Genomic DNA, 19,604 nt, shown 5'->3' on the forward strand with positions numbered 1-19,604 from the left:
TAAAATAGAGAAAAAGGATAATGCAATATGCAAAAGAAACTTTTTTTGTTTTGGTAACTTCTTTGGTTCCAGATTGGAATGTGGAACTTCGGTTGTTCCATAGATGATACACGGTGGAAGGAAACTTCAGTTGTTTTTTTTTATGCTTTATGTGAATAATGTCTCGTCATCAGTTTGTTGTTACATTTTCATTTTTAAATTGCTCCTTATCCATTACCGTAACATATTGTTTCCTCATTGCAGATGATGAAATTACATTATTCTGAAAACGGTTGTAAACAATAAAATAGTATTGATTAAACAACTGTCATTTTGTGGAAATGATGATAAGAGTTTAAATGATTAGACAAAGGTGTTTGTTGGAGGGAGAAAGGGGAAGGTTATTTGTCACTTAGCTCCTTCCTGAAATGTGAAGCATGGAATTCATTGCAGAATTCTCATGCATTTCTTTTCTAGAAATTATTATCTGTGATTCAGTTAACTCTTCCTCACCAGTGAACTTCAGTAGAAGTCGGGAGGGACTGTGCTGCTCAGCCGGTGAACTGCTGCAGAAGTCAAGAGCAACCTGTGCCTCTCAGCTGATGGACTGGTGTAGCAGCTCCATCTCTCTTGGCATTTCTTCACTATGCTCATCTTCTCTTTGATCTATGCACCATCTAGTAGCTCTCTCGGAAGACTGTAGTTAGCAGTAGAGTAACCAGAAGGCAGTTGCATTCAGTTTGAAAGCACAGTTTTGGCTTCTGTTGCATACTGATTTCCCACTTTGTTTCAGTTCTGTACTGATGTGTTGAGCTCTTCATTTAGTTTCTACCAGGACTAATATGGTAGAAAAATGATATACTGTGGAGGAAGCTCTTTCCCTCATACTGGGTTGTGACTTTGAAGATAAAAGTGAATTATCATTTGAATCTGATGATGAAGATAAATGTAAAAACCCTTTTGTCCCTACTTCTACATAAGGTACATTTGCTACTCCAGCTGTTCCATCAACATCTAAATCATCTGCAGACTTGGTCTTGTCTATGGAAGATGCAAATGAATCTACAGATAGTGATATAAGATGAAGATGCACCAGAACTAACAAGGAAAAAAATAATAATAATGAGGAAAAATGAAAGCTTGAACCAGAAGAAATATACTTTTGACACAGCTATTTCTGGACTGAAAGGTGTTGTAAATAGTGACAGCATGCTAAGTTTCTTTCAGTTGTCCTTTAGCACAGGTATCATAAACATTTTGTGTGAGGAAACTAAAGATACCTTTCTAAAATAGTGGCTGGTCATGTTCCGAAGAAGGGCCAAAGAGTATGGAGTGACATGAATGTAAATGATATTTACATCTTTATTGCTACAATCTTTATCGTTACAAGAGTAAGAAAATTGAGCCTGTCATAATATTGGTCTGAGAACCTGGTTATTCATACACAATTTTTTCTAAACCACTACCTAGAGACCAATTTCATAATATTTTGAGGTTTTTACATTTTGCCAATAATGAAATGTCTCACAGTAATGACTATTTATACAAGCTACAGCCAGTAATTGAGCACTTTAAAAAACAATATAAGGAAAATTTCTGTCCTTATGAAAAGTTATGCATAAATGAAAGCCTTCTATTATTCAAAGGCAGACTAAAAATCAAGTTGTATACACCTGCTAAACAAAGTTGTTTTGCAATAAAGATTTTCATTATTCATGATGTGCACACAAATCGTATTTTAGATTTCATTGTCTATTGTAGTTCACATACAGATATTCATAAATATGATTTCAGCATCTCAGAAGATGTTGTAGCTTCATTGGTTGAGCCATAGTTATGAAAGAGCAATACCCTGTACTGTGACACCTGATACACTAGCCCCACCTTGTTTTGTTGATTGTATGACCGGGCAACCAATGCTTGTGTATTTATTTATTTATTTATTTGTCCATATAAATCTCTTTTTAAGTACATATATTGTACACAGGATATTGGACAGAAAACCTTTTTAGCTATTGGATTTTCAAATGTCAAACATACATTTTATAAATTTTTATGACAAATTGGATCTATACAGTTAATAATTACAAATTTTTGAAATACTGTATATTTATAACTTATTTCTACAATTAAAGATACAAATTAGATTTTTTCTTGCATAAGATACTGTGAGTTTGAATAGTAGCAGTTTTTCAGAAGGGAGGATGTCACAGACTTTTTAAAAGATTTGTAGTTCAGTAAGAGATTTTATATGTCTTGGTAATCTGTCGTAAAGTTTTGTTCCTGCATGATATACACCTTTTTGGCATAATGTGGTGTTACAATGATTAACATGTATGTCACTGTCTGACCTGGTACTGTAATCATGGACACTTTTGTTTCGAGGAAAAAGGTTTTCTTTTCTCAGTATGCTTTTTTTGACATGTGTGACTACTTCCAGTATATAAATGCAGGGAAGGGGTAGGATCTTTAGATCTTTAAAGAAAGGTTTGCATGATTTTCTGCTGCTCACTTGTTTCATTATTCTTATAATTGCCTTTTGTTTCCTGAAAACTGTTATGGCCTGATGTACATTTCCCCAGAAAATGATACCGTACTTCAGTATTGAATGTGCATGAGCAAAGTATACAGCCCTAACTGTTTCTGCACTAAGTACTGTTGCAGAGAATTCTTACCACATAGCTCATTTTTGCTAGTTTTGAATGTAGGACTGTGGTACGAGTGTTCCATTTAAGATTTTCCTGGATATGAATACCGAGAAATTTAGTTTCATTGACAGCACTAATGTCTTGGTTATCTATACATATTACAGGTTGTGCTGGATTTTTATTTTGATCAGTGAGGAAATTCATGAGTACCGTTTTTTGGAGATGAACTATTAGCCTGTTTCTGGTAAACCATTCAGGCACTCCTTTTGTAATATCTTTTGCAGATGCAGTAAGATTTTCTTCATTATTCCCTTCAATCAATAGACTGGTGTCATCTGCAAACAGTACTGGTTAAGAATCCCTAACGTGTGATGGGAAATCATTAATGTAAACCAAAAAGAAAGGGACCTAAAATGGAGCCCTGTGGAACACCATGACTTAGTCCACATGGTTCTGAAAGGTGTACCTGGAGTTCATTTCCTTCCGTGTACTTAATTTCAGTTGCCTGAGAGCGATATTCCAAATATGATTTAATTCACTGATTTGGCACACCTCTTACACCATACCATTCGAGCTTCCTCAGGAGTGCGGTCAGGGACACAAGAAAATATATGCCTAACATGGCTTAAAAATAAAGGAAGGTGAGTTTACTTTTGGTTGTGCATAGTGATTACTGTTAGCACTGAAACAATGTGACAAAAGACATGTATGGATGGTTTTGACAAGCTACTCTGCAGAAATGAAAGGTGAATCGTCAAACAGGGCCAAAGAATTTGAAACCTGTAATAGTACTGGACTACAATAAATCAATGGGATCTGTGGATACAAGTGACATGGTAACAAAGACAGTGGAAAGCGGCAGAAAATTGACTAAATGGTACCATAAGTTGTTCATTCACATTGTGGACATGTCACTTTTTAACTCTTATTGCCAATACAAGAAATGGCTCTAAGCACTCTGGGACTTAACATCTGAGGTCATCAGTCCCCTAGACTTAAAACTGCTTAAACCTAACTAGCCTAAGGACATCACACACATCCGTGCTCGAGGCAGGATTCGAACCTGTGACTATAGCAGAAGCAAGGTTCCGGACTGCTTGGCCACAACAGCCAGCTCAATACAAGAAATTTGTAAGGAAAACTACCTACGCCAACTTTCAGATAGGAGTCATCCAGGAAATCATGGAAAAATGTAAAGTAGAGAAAAGAAGATCTGGCAGAGGAATGAGATCTGAATTTCCCTCAAGACTGACAGCAGGACCTTATCTGCTTGATGAGCGTAGCAGCTACAGAACTTGTGTTATCTATAAGGAGCAGAAGAGGAGGAAGCAGATGAATATGTGATGTAAGGAATGCAATACAAGACTGTGTGCCTTTCCCTGCTTCACGATTTACCATATACAAAAGGATTTTTGAAGTGTAACTGACATGATATAATGTAGTGAAATGTAATGTAAACCAAATGCAAATAAACATTACTGTACATGTGAAAACAGAAATAACATTAAATATACATTTTAAATACTAAAGCACCCACCTCACCAGTGCTGTGTCCAAAACCACGGATCTGCTAGAAGGTACAAAAAAATTACATGACTTATCTAAAAGATCCAGAACAACCTTTTTATTCAAAATGAAGATAAAAACATTTGAATATATGCATCAATGTTTTCCTTAGTAAATATATAATATAAAGTCATATCACTATGATTAAACAGTCAGTGTGAAAGCAGCGACAGAGAAGTACAAGGGCGACTGCAAGAAGTACAGCATACAGTGTGCACATCCAGGCAGGACTGGCTCACATCAAGAGGACACAACTTGACTCTCACTATGCTGGCTTGAAAGGGCTAAAACACAGAATTGCCTATTTTGACATTTCCAAGTAAGTGAGACTGGAAACACTGTGGTCATCACAAAATCTACCTAATTTAGGCCTGTTTGTTTGTCATACTATTTGAGGTAAATTATTCCATTTTCCTTTGGAAAGGTGGTAGTTTTAGGACTATCCTACAATGAAGACATGAATATCTTTGCAGAAATGTGCCACAAGTCTCTAGAACTTTTCTTTGTCACTACATTGTACACATCCATACCAAGCTGCACCAATATCTGGCATGTGGAGTTGATTGCCAGTTCCCTCATCATCTCGCTCATCCCTTCCTAGCACAACATGACATGGTTATAGTGTAAGAGACGGATATCAGTCATCAGTTCTCTGAAGGCCCCACCATCTTCCCCTCTCTCCTAGCATAACTTAATCAGCACAGTAGTGTACCTTTCGCTTATGTAAATCCTGGATCTGTGGCAGCTTTCTGAGGCTACACTGAGTTTTAGATGGCAGAAGACATTGAAGAAACACCAAAACACACTGGCATTTTATACAGTAGATTTGCTTATTTATGCTTCATCTATAAACGTAAATGCATCAGTTGGAAATAGGACATGCCAATTCCTGAAATAGAAATGAAATTTGTGAATTTTTTCATCCCAGGGTTTGACACCTTCTCAAATTTGATATGCTGGCAACACCTCTCAGCTTGCATAGATAGAATTACAAAGTTCTGCAATGCATTGACATGAACTGCACAACAAAATGTCAAACTGGGACCAGAAGGGCTGTCCTGGTCAATCATAGGCTGTTGAAGGTGGATTTATTACCCAATTTTATTGTGTAAAGTGTAAAGTGATTTATCATGTGCTTCTAGCCAAATGTTGGACCTGGTTTATATTTAACATTTCCTACTGAGGACTTTGAACTTTCAACTTTAATTATGCTACTCAAATTTAAGAAGTACAATACACTGAAAGATTGATACATCTATTAACATGATCAGCAAACAAATTGACACATGGAGTGTGACAGAAATACTTTTACAAACTATTGTGTGCAGATTACTTACACCGAAAGAAGAAAGAAGGTCTGAAATGACAGATATACATAAATTCTTCATTTGTTATTAATGAAAGAACATTCTTCAAAGTCCTCCATTTAGGAACTGACAGAAAATGACAGTTGTGTGTATACATGAATCTACTCATTGTATCATGGAATGTCACAAACTTTCAAGCATCCATGGATAATATCAAATGCCTTTGCAGCTTTCCATAACACTTTGATTAAATTTCTTTGCATTTGTTATGTCTTGTGAATATACCAAAGGTCTTCAGTGGCCTCCCAGATAGTAATCCAATAGACAAACATCAGTGGAATGTGCAGACGATGCAACCAGTTCTCTCCTATCTATCCATCTGTCATCACAGACTTCACCCAGTGCATATCCAGCAATGTGACTGAAAAATACTGGTACGCTAACACGCATAAACAACTTGCATACTCTTATTTTCTCGGTAATCCTATTGCAAGTTTGTAAGAGTGCTTTGTGTGAAGTCCTTTGTGTGACCTCCTGGTGTTCTGAATTTGGTACACGAGTGTGATGTGCGCTTCTTGCAGTATCAGGCTGCTGTTGGTGTTGCACGCTATGTCTGTGCATACTGCAGCAATCTCTTGTGGTGGTAGCCACTAACTGGAGTTCTGTATTATGTATGCTCTCAAGTTGTGTTGTGCCTGAGGTTTTTGGTGGTTGATGTTGTTTCCTATCTTGCCCATGACTGCTGTTGCTGTCTTCTGAGGAGGTAGTTGCTGCATGGTGTACTCTATGATGTCTGATTCTTTTAATTATGCACATGGTCATCTGAGGTTCATTACCACAAAAGGGAACTTTTTTTCTGGTTTTTCTATAGTAGCTCCACACTATACTGAGGCCGGCCAGGCTGGCCGAGCGGTTCTAGGCACTACAGTCTGGAAATGCGCGACCTCTCCAGTCGCAGGTTTGAATCCTGCCTCAGGCATGGATGTGTGTGATGTCCTTAGGTTAGTTAGGTTTAAGTAGTTCTAAGTTCTAGGGGACTGATGACCTCAGAAGTTAAGTCCCATAGTGCTCAGAGCCATTTGAACCATTTGAACCACACTGTACTGAACTGGTATCCTGCTTCCCAGTTGATCAGGTTCTCTGCCATCTTGATTTAAATATATTCATTGATTCCACTATCCCACAATCTGGGAGTTTGAGCTAGGATCATAATTCATGGTGTGTTTAAGCTCCAGGCAATGAGCTGCTGTTGGTGATTTAGTGGCCTGTTGTAGCCTGGTACGTCTTTGGTGTTCGTTACATCTTATGTCCACTATCCTGGCAGTTTAACCAATGTAATACACACCACATTCACAAAGTGTATGGTAAATATCAGATAATTCTTGACCATTCCAATGAGCACTCTGATCTTACTGGGTGGATAGGACATATATTTGATTTTGTGTTTCTTCAGGAATCTGCTGATCTTAACAAAGATAGATCTGGGATATGGTAGAAAGGCTACCTTCCTGGCCTTTTCTTCTTGTTCCTGTTCTGTTGCACTAGGTTGCCTGGTGGAATGTAATGCTTTGCGGATGTCTCTGGTTGAATATCCATTATCCAATAATACTTGTTGTAGGTGTCCTAACTCTGCTATCCAGCTGTCTGGGTCAGAGAGTGTCTTGGTTTGGTGTACAAGTGTTCTGACCACTCCACTGTTCTGTATTGGGTGGTGGCAGCTGTCAGCCTGTAGATATAGGTCAGTGTGTGTTAATTCCCTATATGCACAATGAGCAAATGTGCCATCTGCCTTGCTCTTCACTAGGACATCCAGGAACAGGAGCTGACCACCATTCTCTAGTTCCGTAGTGAACTTAAAGTTGGGATGTCTTTGAGTTCAGATGCTTCAGGAACTTGTCCAGTCTTTTCTGACAATGTGGCCAGATGATGAAAGTGTCATCAAAATATCTGAAGAAACACATCGGGTGGTAGGCAGCAGTTGTAAGGGCTCATCCTTGAATTTCTCCACAAACAGATTAGCCACTGTCAGAGATAGGTTGCTACCCATTGCCACTCCTCTAATCTGCTCATAAAATTGGCCTCCACATAGGAAGTAAGTCTGTGCTAAGATATACTTGAAAAGATCCAGCAGAGCTCTGTCATATCTCTCACTGATCTAACTGTATGTATCCTGAAGTGGGACCTTGGTTAATAGGGATATAATGACAAAGCTGACCATGATGTCTGTGTTAGAGATTTGTACATTTCTGGGACATTCCATTAAGTCCAAGAAGTTGTGGATGTGGTGGATGCACTTCTCCACATATGGTGCTAACGTCATTTTAAGCTAGGTGGCTGTGGAGTAAGTTGGTGCATGGATATTGCTCACAATTGGATGAAGTGGTACACACTCTTTACAGATCTATGGTAATATGCATAGTCTGGTTGGTACTGATGCCTTAGCTTTCAGATGCTTGACAACTTCCTCAGGCCATCCTGTTTCCTTAAGAAGGGCCTTTGTGTCCTGGTGGGGTTATTCTCTAGTAAACTGCAAGCAGGATCCTCTAAAAGTTGACAAATCTTCTAGCCATAGTCAGTCTTCTGCAGTATGACAATAGATGGAAACTTAGTGATGTTACCAGCAGATAAGGGGATCTCTTCTGTCATACTGCAGAAGACTGACTATGTTATGAATGGCACTTTGATTGGATGTATGTTCTGTGTCACCTATGAACAGATATCATCTGTATCCAGGGCATTGGTACATTTGGGCATGGCTATTGCTACTGCTACTTCTTGCTGAGAAAATGGCAGTATGACATCGTTGTTGCTATAATGAGGACACATATGGTCACAGAGCACTGATTTGTGGTTGTTGTGTGTATTTGCAGGATCATCTGGTGAAAGAGAGGTCAGTAAATATTTGGCAGCATTTCTCCTGCCACTGATCATTGTTCTTTCTGCCTTGCGGAGGATGGACAGGCTGGTGGAAATCTTAAATTTGTCAGTTGGAAGTTTGTATGACTAATTACACAAGTCTTATTTCAGTTGTATGTTCAGAAAGTACTCCAAGTGCTCCTTTTTAGTGTCTCTGTTAGTTTCAGATGCCTGTATATATTTATCATTCTATCTCTTCTGCCCCTCTCTAGAGATTACTGGTAATTCCTCCCTGCATTATGGACTTTTTTGCAGAACTCTGTCAGTTTCCTACCCCAATGTGCCTTAGAAATAGCTCTATATCCTCTGTTTGAGGCTCTGCAGGAGCCTGATATGGGCATTCACCCAGAGACCTAAGTTTTCAGGTAGACGGTCTAGGTAGAAAGAAGCCATTTCAGAAATAAGTGCATTCCAGTTTGCTGCGTCAAGTCCCAGCCTTCTGGTTTCCTTTGCCTTCAGTGTTTCTAGAGTTTACACTTACTATTCTGATATCAAAGGTTTTGACAGTTGTTTAACCTCCCAGGATATAAACTTGCTAGCAGCTGTCCAGTTTGCCAGGGTAATGTCTGTATTGGTCCCTGCACCAGTGCTATTTTCAAATTTGCTAGGCTGCCCATCTTTGATAATAACAGTGAGGCCCAGTACTTGGATCAAGTCTTGCAGCATTACAACATGTTCACCTGTTGTTTTACTATGCCCAAGCACTGACTTTGCATTTGCATCAGCCTCTATTATGTGATATTCTTCACAACTGTACAGTGCTGCAGCTCATAATTTGTCAAGATATGGCTCAGTCATGTTAGAGTACTGCAAAAATCCACTTGCATTGAAGAGTACACATCTCTAATGTTACAGAATGCTCATCACTTTAGTGACAGGGTATTTGTGATTGAGAATGATGATTGCCTCCTTGGCATTCTGGTGTCAAACTATTGTGACAGTGTGTATGGGGAAGTGTGGACATATGGTTCCTGGACTAGCATGACATTGACACCAAATTCTTCCATGGTATTTTGCAGCTCACTCATTACCGATGCACAGTGCATTGCATTTATCTGCAGGAGCCTAATGCCTCTAGGTGTATCTTATGTGAATATAGCACAACGCGAAGGGTAGGGTGGCATCAAAATAGATTTGTCCATGGGTCTTCATGAAATATTTGTATAGTGTTTCAAGACTGAAGATGATATTTCAATGTAAAAAGACTTTTCAACAGTAATTTTTGTGCAGTACTGTTGAAGGGTATAAAGTGAGTGCTTTCAAGTCTTTTACACTACAACACAAAGGAATAGTGAGGCATTCTCTCACAAATTCAACAAGAAACCTGCTATTGGTGGAAGCCTTGAGAGACAGATTCAAACAGAGAGACCTCTTTATCATTATGTAAAACTTTTATGCTATTAGTAATCACAAACTGATAACATTGTTAATGATTTTTTTCTTAGAAAAAGAGACTACTTACTAATTTTTGCAATAAAGCAAGAGTTTCAAATATTAACTTAATAGAAGAGGATGAAGGACAACCACTCAGAATGTTTCTCAGTGGCAGCAGAGTGATAGAAGAAACACTAGTGTGGGTCTTTGTCAGAAGAAGGTAGAGGGTTGGGAGGGGTAGAAGGTCAACACAGTGTGTTAAGGGTGAGTTAGAAGACTGTGGGAGCTGCTGGTGGGACATCAGCAGCACAGTGGCAAAAGACATATGCATTACCCACGATCCTGCTTTTCACAGACAATGCATCATGCTACTGTCATAGAGACTCCACCACAGTTTATGAATTAATTCAGCCTGTAACACCTGGGTTACAATAATTACATGAGTACTGGTCCTGGAAGTAAAGATGGCTGCTGTTTACTGTGCTGCATAATGGAAGGGGACTGCTACTATCATGTAAAACTATTCATGTAGATTCAAAGACTTTCTGGAAACGGTTTTTTAAACTGTTCACAACACTGTAGTGATGATTCAGAGTTTCATTTCCTTAATTCCTTAAGCTAGCATGTTTTCTAAAAATATGCACCACTAATAAAAACTACTTGGAACTTCATTGCATTAGCCCCTTAGTCATAGTAAAATACTTATTCTGCTTTCTTACAACCTTTCTTCCAGAGAATTTAGCAGGAAATGCTTACAGAGCAAGTAGAGTTTTATCCCTACATTCAGTGCTTTGTAGATGACGCAAATAAATGAACTCTTTAACTAAAAAAATTATGACTAGTGTAAGTATAATTGAAAACTTCCAATACTGACTGCCTGATTTAGTTGTTGCTTAATTAACTTTTTCATTGTTGTTAGTTGTTACTGGAGCTTGGGTAATTAAGTGCAACTTTATCACAGTAATTGCTTAGTGTTAAAATTAGCAGTAAACATTTGTTGTCAGCTTGTTCATGTCTCTCTTAAGCAGTCATGAAATTGAGAGTTGTTAGTCAAAACTTTATATTCAGAGCTCAGGTTAATGTGGTAGTGGGATGCATTAGAGAGAAAGAGTCTGAGATTAATTAGAAAATCATTACAGGACAAATAGACCATTACAACTCCTTCAGCCAGTTGATGTACAGGATTGGGAAAGCTACAGTAACACAATAGCAGGTGCTCTGTCTGTAGAGGCCTCTCGTAACAATATTTTCCATGCAAGTTAATATATTAAAAACAGTGGTTTATAGTTTTCAGTTTATGCTGGACTTTGGCAGCATAGAGTAACTTTTTCTGGGCTCGCTGAGAAAAAAATTCATTTACATGCAATTACTACCTTCTCATTGAAAGTTACATTTTTATGTACTTCCTACCATTTTAAATATTGTTTATTTCATACAAACTGGTTCTTTTTATGTGCATTTAATGTGAGTAATTATATGTTTCATCTTACCACAAATTTCTGAGACAGAATGAGGTGATGGAAGAGAGACTGACAGGGATTTCTGAAGAATGCAGTAACCTAGAAGAAACTATACATGAACTTCAGCACTCAAAAGAAAAATTAGAGTTGCTTAGTCAGTCAGCTACAAAAGACATTAATGATGTAGATGAACTGATAAATAAGCTGGAAATTAAGTGTAATGATATGGAGCAAGAATTAAAAAATAAAGAAGCAGAATGCAATGCAAAGATTAAGGTAAGTCTGAATTACTTTCACTGCAGTGTAACTTTTACATGACTGAACCACTGTTAGTTGGTAATAGCAAATATTTATTTTCGTTAACTGTTATCAAGAATGCCTATCCTCATTGCCAGCACATTCAGAATACTGTTACACAAGATACCAACAATTACAGTCTCTGTGCGGAACATCATATCACTACTACATCACTAGTACACAATTTTATTTCTCCATCTAAAAAAAGGAAGTAAAGGAAACAAAAGAAAAATTCGGAGTTGGAATTAAAATATATAGAGAAGAAATAAAAACTTTGAGGTTCGCCGATGACATTGTAATTCTGTCAGAGACAGCAAAGGACTTGGAAGAGCAGTTGAACGGAATGGACAGTGTCTTGAAAGGAGGATATAAGATGAACATCAACAAAAGCAAAATGAGGATAATGGAATGTAGTCGAATTAAGTCGGGTGATACTGAGAGAATTAGATAAGGTAATGAGACACTTAAAGTAGTAAAGGAGTTTTGCTATTTGGGGAGCAAAATAACTGATGATGGTCAAAGTAGAGAGGATATAAAATGTAGACTGGCAATGGCAAGGAAAGCATTTCTGAAGAAGAGAAATTTGTTAACATTGAGTATAGATTTAAGTGTGAGGAAATCGTTTCTGAAAGTATTTGTATGGAGTGTAGCCATGTATGGAAGTGAAACATGGACGATAAATAGTTTGGACAAGAAGAGAATAGAAGCTTTTGAAATGTGGTGCTACAGAAGAATGCTGAAGATTAGATGGGTAGATCACATAACTAATAAGGAGCTATTGAGTAGAATTGGGGAGAAGAGGAGTTTGTGGCACAACTTGACAAGAAGAAGGGATCGGTTGGTAGGACATGTTCTGAGGCATCAAGGGATCACAAATTTAGCATTGGAGGGCAGCGTGGAGGGTAAAAATCGTGGAGGGAGACCAAGAGATGAATACACTAAGCAGATTCAGAAGGATGTAGGTTGCAGTAAGTACTGGGAGATGAAGAAGCTTGCACAGGATAGAGTAGCATGGAGAGCTGCATCAAACAAGTCTCAGGACTGAAGACCACAACAACAACAACAAACTCTCAGGACTAATTGCAAAAACAAGCAACAAAGTGTATAATTTGGTCAAAGTCCACGCTCCTATAAACCATGGTAGTACGAAAATTCACAGGAGTTGAATACCATTGTAAATAAATAAAGAGCATCACTCAGCACATTGAAGGCTAAATAAGAACAGGAAGACAGAAGACCTGCATAAAGTCTTTCTTCTGAAACAAATGTCTATGTGCTTTGTTGAACCTGTATTCTAAAAGAAAACTTGGGAATACCAAAATTTTTACTTGGAAAATCCAGTATGGAATGTAACAACATTATGAAAAGCAAAGTTGCTACTCACCAAATAGCAGAGATGCTGATTCACAGATAGGACAACAAAAAGAGTGTCACAAATAAATTTGGCCTTTAAGGCCTTTCTCAACAAGACACACACACACACACACACACACACACACACACACATATATACATGACTCCTGTCTCAGGCAGCTGAAAGCACCAGTTGCCTGAGACTGCAGTTGTGTGTGTGTGTGTGTGTGTGTGTGTGTGTGTGTGTGTGAGTGTTTTGTGTGTTGTGTGTTGTGACAGTCTTTTTGTTGTGCCTGTTTGCAATTCATCTTCTCCACTATATGGTGAGTAGCAACTTTCCTTTTCATAATATTGTAAACTTTTAGTCAAGGAATTTCAGAACAGTCATGTTACAGTCTCTGGAAAAAATGTTTTTGAGATCTGAAATATCAGAGTGAGATTTCAGCTCAACAGATCATACCTAAAAACAATCGATTTCTGAAGGTAAAAACAAATTTCTCAAACAAAACATCAATATCACCTTACAGGATACACAAAAGTAGGACTGTATGGGCAGGACAGGCCTGAGCGACACACTCCAAACATCTGTTTCATGCAGACATACAGACTGTCTGAGAAATACTCCTACTGGCTTTCTAGAATTGGAGTAAATAAATAGTTGCTTATTGGTATCTGTGTTTTGAAGCTGATGAAAACCGTTATTGTCAGTGTTGTACTGTTTTGTTTTGTTATTGCATTGTCTCAGCTGTGAAGATATAGCTGATGTTAGGGACACAGCGACTGTAGTGAAGCAACTAGTGATGTGGGTGTGAGTACACAAATATCCACAGATGGGGCACACAATGACAGAGATAGTGAGGATGTTTAGGAATTTATTTTGCAAGGCCTCACTTCATTAAGCAGCATATTTGATTGGGATAAATGTGCTTTTATTTCAGGCAGTGTCATAAACTTAGTAACTGTACAATAATGTGAGAGGAAATGTGTGCCACCTTCTCTGAATCATTTGAGCAGTCTCCAGTAAAATCAATTTGCAAGAGATTGGCTTAAATTCAAGAGCTGTGATCAGGCCTGATCACATTTAAAAATGACCAATGTTTGTTACCTGATGATGTCATCAAGTAGTGAGTTGCAACCTGACACAATTTTGTGGTGCAATTTCCAAATGCCATTTCTCAGTCAAGAGTGTTATTTGCTGATGAATGTGCAGTATATCACAGTTCACGTAGTAGGAGAAATGTGATCTTCTGGCCAATAAATAAATACATTTTCATTGTATGTAATAGTCAGAAAGGAATGCAACTCATGTTATGGCATACGCCAGGATGTCATTATGATATCTGTTGTGACTATATTTTTTAAGGGTATATGGATGTAAATTCTTATTTTTGTACATATTGCAAATTTTATTAGTATCCCTGCTCCAAGAAAAAGGGAATTGTGGATCATATGTGGTTACAGAAGGACAAAGCTCCAGCATAGTTTGCTTATCTGGTGCTTGAGTTCCTTAAAGAACAATTTCGAAGACAGTAGAGTGGGCACTGTTATGCAACATCTCACCCTATTGAAATGGCCACCACAAAGCCCAGACCTTGCCACACCACACAACTAGTAAGTCCAATATGGGTAGCCTTTTGAAATATAATTTCTAAGATACTCCACAACATGTCAAGGAGGGCAAGAAGACATAAGGTGTCTGTGTAAGGCACAGTGGCACACGTACAGAGCTACCGGATACATACTTTTACACGTGAGTACTCCAGTACACAATACTATACAGATTTGACTGAGGGGTATGGAACCTTCTTGGACTCATTTATTTGATTCTATATTCCATGTACACATCCATTTACCATGCTCTTCTTGCTTTTATGCAGGAAAATAATGATGCTAACTTACCAGCTAGCTGATATGAATCTTGTTCTCATTATTCTGATTTCCAGACTTTTATGAGTTTCTCAGATATTTCCACATTAGGACCATAATGTTTACTTATGAGACAAATTTCCTAAATTACTGCCACCTAAAATATTTGATACTTCTCATCAGTTTATAGGTATCATGAGGTTTTGCAATTATTCTATGAATGATCTAAGGGGGTGATGAAAATTTTTCATTTCAGGGCATTGCTGTAACTTATATGCAACATAGCATGACTCAGCATGGGTACATAAGCACCGACATGTAGGCAAGTGATTAGTGTGCCCCTAATGTCCTTCCAATGTGCATATGGCAATCTCAGATGTTATTACCAAGTGAATTCAAATGGGACCAACATGCTGTTATTCTTTTCTTGGCTACTGAAGGACAAACACTTGTAGACATCCACTGGAGAATGAACAAAGAGTATGGGGCAGCATGTCCATTGAAAACCACCACTGTTGAATGGTGTGACATGTTATGTGCTGGTCATAATTCAACACAAGATGCTACTCAATATCACAAGTGTCATAATGCAGAAGTTACTCTAACTCAAGTGGGAGACACTCAAGCACTCACCCTATTATCCTGATCTCTCCCCATGTGGTTATGATGCCTTCAGTCCCTTAAAAACGGCCTTGAAGGGCCAATGATTCCTGCCAGATAAGGATGTGCTGCAGGCAGTTATGGACTTCTTTATGCAGTAGGACATGATATTAAACCCACCTGGGTATCTTGAACTTGGTGTATCGGTGGGACGATTGCCTCAATACTCATGGTGATTTCGCCTGATTGGCATAGATTCTGGACTATTCAGCCATTGAACAGAAACTTTTTGATTTCCACTTATAGAATTGTCATTCTGCATGAATATGCACAGTAACTCCACATTCCTATGATTTCAAGGATTAAGATCAATTTTGTGTCATTGCTGATTTTGTAAAAATGCAATTTACACATTAACAAATGATATTCACCCCAGTTTATTTATAATGAATGGATGATATATACAGGATGCTCCTCAGAAGCAGTGCAGATTAACTTAAGTCCATATTCCAAAGTAAAGTCCTGTCCACATTGTATCAAAGTTCTGCCTTTGACAAATAGAGTCCACAATAGTACCTAAATCAAACCAGTTTCGCACTCACCACACACTTCACGGGCCACATAACAATTCACTCAAACCAGCTCTGGGCTAGCTTATATGCTGGACTCTGATGACCCATTTGAGGGCTCTCCAGATGGCCAGTACCCTCTGGGTTTTGGTGCCACAGCGGTTGACATTAATCTTGTGCTAGCTCTTCAGTTTCCATAGTGAGGTCAGTTGGCACCACCCTCCCCCACCACTAGCAGTTACTGCTTGTTAGAATATGCAGGTGATGTGTGGTCTGGTGGAGTTGCCACTAGGAAAGGCAGCAGGTCAAAATTCATGGGCTTCACTGTGGGGAGCCAAGGCAGGATGATGGAAGAGGCACGAGTCACCATGGTATCAGAATGTGTGCTGAGCATGGTTGATGCAGATGGCGGCTAACTAGGATGGCAGAGGCAAAGTTGATTTCAATTCTGCCACAGAAGTTTGTGGGTGGAGGCTACAGTATATATCATGGACCTGTGGTAGATAGGGATCATCCTACTGATCCAAGTTGAGTGGCACTTGAACTCATGGGCCTGCATCAGGGGCTCCCAGCTGGAAGAAAGAGGCCCCATTGATGACATGCACCAGTGGCGGGCACAACACATGGGATTGGGTGGGTAAGTGTGGTCATTAAACTACTCTGCTAGGCTGTGGTCTTCAATTGGGGTGGCCCTCTTAGTTGCTAGAGAACCACAGTGGCAATGGGTGCAGTGCTGGACATCCCATCCTTGCGGGTGGCAGCCGTGACATAATCTTCTACTTATTTGTGCCTGTTGACCAAGAGACTGAACCCAAAATCTGGCAAGAGGGGTTGCCTGAAAGAACACTTGCACAGGTTGCATTTTAGTTTTTTTGCTGTTTCAGGAACAATAAATCCAAAAGTGTGAAAAGAGTCTATCAGAAAAACATTGTCCACTTTGGGATCAGCTACCACAACAAAATTTACTGAACATCATTTGACTTGGTTATAAGTGCGTAAAAGTGAAAACTTTTCTAGCGAAGGTACACATGATGACATCTATAGGCCCACTGGTTAGTCTCAGCTGCCTGCGAAGATGGCAACCCTAAACTTAAGTAGATGGTTTAGCAAGGACATGAAAATAGCAGTGCCCAGCAGTAACTTGACAGAATGTTAATCTTTAAATGCATCTAAGTACATTTGCTGGAATGTATTCTGAGGAGTCTGCACTTCCACAGATTTATCACTCACTCAGTTTACTTCCACAAGTTGAGGCACATTTGCATTGGAACGGCTTCAGCATACTACTCCCAAGCATCCCCTTTAGCCACATCTGTGGCGTGTTGCATGCCAATGGGAGAACTGCTGTGCGTGTAGCAAAGGAAACATTTGATACAGACAGGCCTTGGTTCTACTGCTGCTGACATGGCCTGTCACTGCTGGTGCCACTGTTCATGCAGTTGTCCAGGCTGTGGAGCAGGTAGGGCCTTTCTGGATTTAGTGAGACATCTTGCGTGAGTGGTGCTGGAGAGTTGATGTCTGCAATGCTTTCTTCCAACATAAACAAACTATGGGCTGCATGGGCAGTATGCCTGAGCTATTCACATTACTTCCCCGAGAGAAGGACCTGTTTCCCAAAATGTTTAGTTTCTCATTTTTGAGGCAGAGTAAGATGCATTATAATATCCCTGATTAGAGAGTCAGCTTAGTTCCATCCACAAGACCATTTGAAATTACAATTCCTACTTAATCCCTACAGGTTGGAGCCCAGTCTGCATAAGATGGGATTGGGCCCTTTTTTGCTGCCAAAATTCTTACTTGTCTGTAGTAACATGATTTTTTGTAATGTTCTTGTAATAAGAAAATTTTCTAGACAACTCAAGCTCCACTGGATTCATTAATGGCTCCAACTCCTGTAGTAGGTGATACAGTTCAGGATTTCCTGTCAAACAGCAGTAAGCATCCCACTCTTTACATTGTTCCATAAATGGTGGGAAAGTCATAAACATGGGTGGCATGAGAGATGCTAACACTTTCACTTATGTAATGTGGCTGTCATTAACTCCTGATAACCCTGCTCAGTTTGTGTTAATAGTTGCTGTATGTGTTCCATGGTTGAGAAACTGCACTATTACCTAATTGCAAAAGTGTTCCAGGTTTGATTTGCATGAGCTAGTGGGGCTTGCCCTGGTTTATTTAAAAACAAGAGATGTATACAGGATACTGCTCAGATAAGGTGCAAACTAAATTGAGTCCATTTACAAAGTGACAGCAGTTTCTAAGCCAAACTAGTAGCGCGCTTTGCATGCACTCCAAAGATTGCATCACAACTGACATAGACCAGCCCTGCCGGATTCTGATGTGGTCCTGTTAGAGAGTGTTCCTGATGACCAGCATTCTCTGAATAGTGGTACCACAGTGCTCGACAGTAATGTTGCACCAGCTTTCAGTTTCCATAATGATGTCGAGTGACATCACTATAGTCTCCTATTATGAAATAGTGTAAATGCATGATGCAAGACCAATACAATTTCTTTCTAACTCAAAGAAATAATGAAAAAAATTATGAAATATTGTTTTGTTCTTTCTTTCTTCCATGGAACATTATTGTGATATCTCATTATGATGTGGAATGAGCCAATTCACACACACACACACACACACACACACACACACACACACACACACACACACACACATTGTGCTATTACATATCCAGAAATTCTTCTGTCGAGTAGAAGGAGTTACCAGGTGGATATAATTTAGTTTACATTTTTAAAATTTTTATAGCTAAGAACCTCATTACCTTCTGTTCCATACTAAGGCAGATTGAAGGATAGTGTGAGTCATTCCTCCTTCATGTTATATATTTATGAATATTACTGTGGTTTCAGATTGTGGTTGATTGTAGATAACAAAGTAAATGTACTCTAGGGCTGTTTGCATGTTGAAATGCTCCCAGTTAATATTATATTGATTGTTATTAACCAAAATAGCAGCCTAGTTTTAAGTTGAATATGACTGTGACCCAATAGATAGGTGCTAATTGGATTTAGCTGCTTTGTGAGTTATTTCCAATCAGAATGTGGCTGCTCAACAATGTTCAACACAATGATAATGGGTTTTTGCAGTAAACAATGTCAAAATGTTTTACTTGGTTTGACTGATATATTCTGTTATATGCGGCAGACACTGCTTTTATCTCACACTTCTAATTATGGCACAGGTCAGTATTTTTCATATTATGTCACATGTTGTAACAGTGGTCAGCACACACAATTCTCACTGCAATCCAATGTGTGGCCAGTGCAGTTGATGCAAACAGTAATATTCATCACCCTGTAAATATTTAAAAACACTTGTCAGAAAAACCATTTGTAAAGAATTGGTAATGTTTTTCTGAGGGTCAACACATCTGCAGGGACAAACTTAGCTGGTGCAACATGACACGTGGCTCGTGGCTTGGCCCAGACTTGGTGGACTCTCGGACTCGACTAACTCCCAGACTCGACTAACTCCCAGACTCGACTAACTCCCAGACTCGACTAACTCTCAGACTCGACTAACTCTCAAACTTGACTAACTGACACTTCATTCACTTAGCACTAGCGGTGCTTGACAGTTGATTTTGCCTACCATTGACCTGAGTGAGCCTATGTATTTATCATTAAGTATGGGATCGCGGACCTC

The 19,604-nt window shown here is 38.9% G+C and overlaps 1 protein-coding gene across 7 annotated transcripts in view; it reads left to right on the forward strand.

The window, feature by feature from the left end:
• LOC124622629 (myosin heavy chain, clone 203-like) overlaps positions 1-19,604 on the forward strand; it is a 223,350-nt gene that overhangs the window by 144,310 nt on the left and 59,436 nt on the right. For all 7 annotated transcript variants that reach the window (XM_047148399.1, XM_047148398.1, XM_047148402.1 and 4 more), the window contains one exon: positions 11,299-11,526. In XM_047148399.1, coding sequence (XP_047004355.1) covers positions 11,299-11,526 — 228 coding nt within the window. The remainder of the gene's footprint in view (positions 1-11,298; positions 11,527-19,604) is intronic.

Source organism: Schistocerca americana, chromosome 7 (genome assembly GCF_021461395.2).
Source record: "Schistocerca americana isolate TAMUIC-IGC-003095 chromosome 7, iqSchAmer2.1, whole genome shotgun sequence".
NCBI lineage: Eukaryota > Metazoa > Arthropoda > Insecta > Orthoptera > Acrididae > Schistocerca > Schistocerca americana.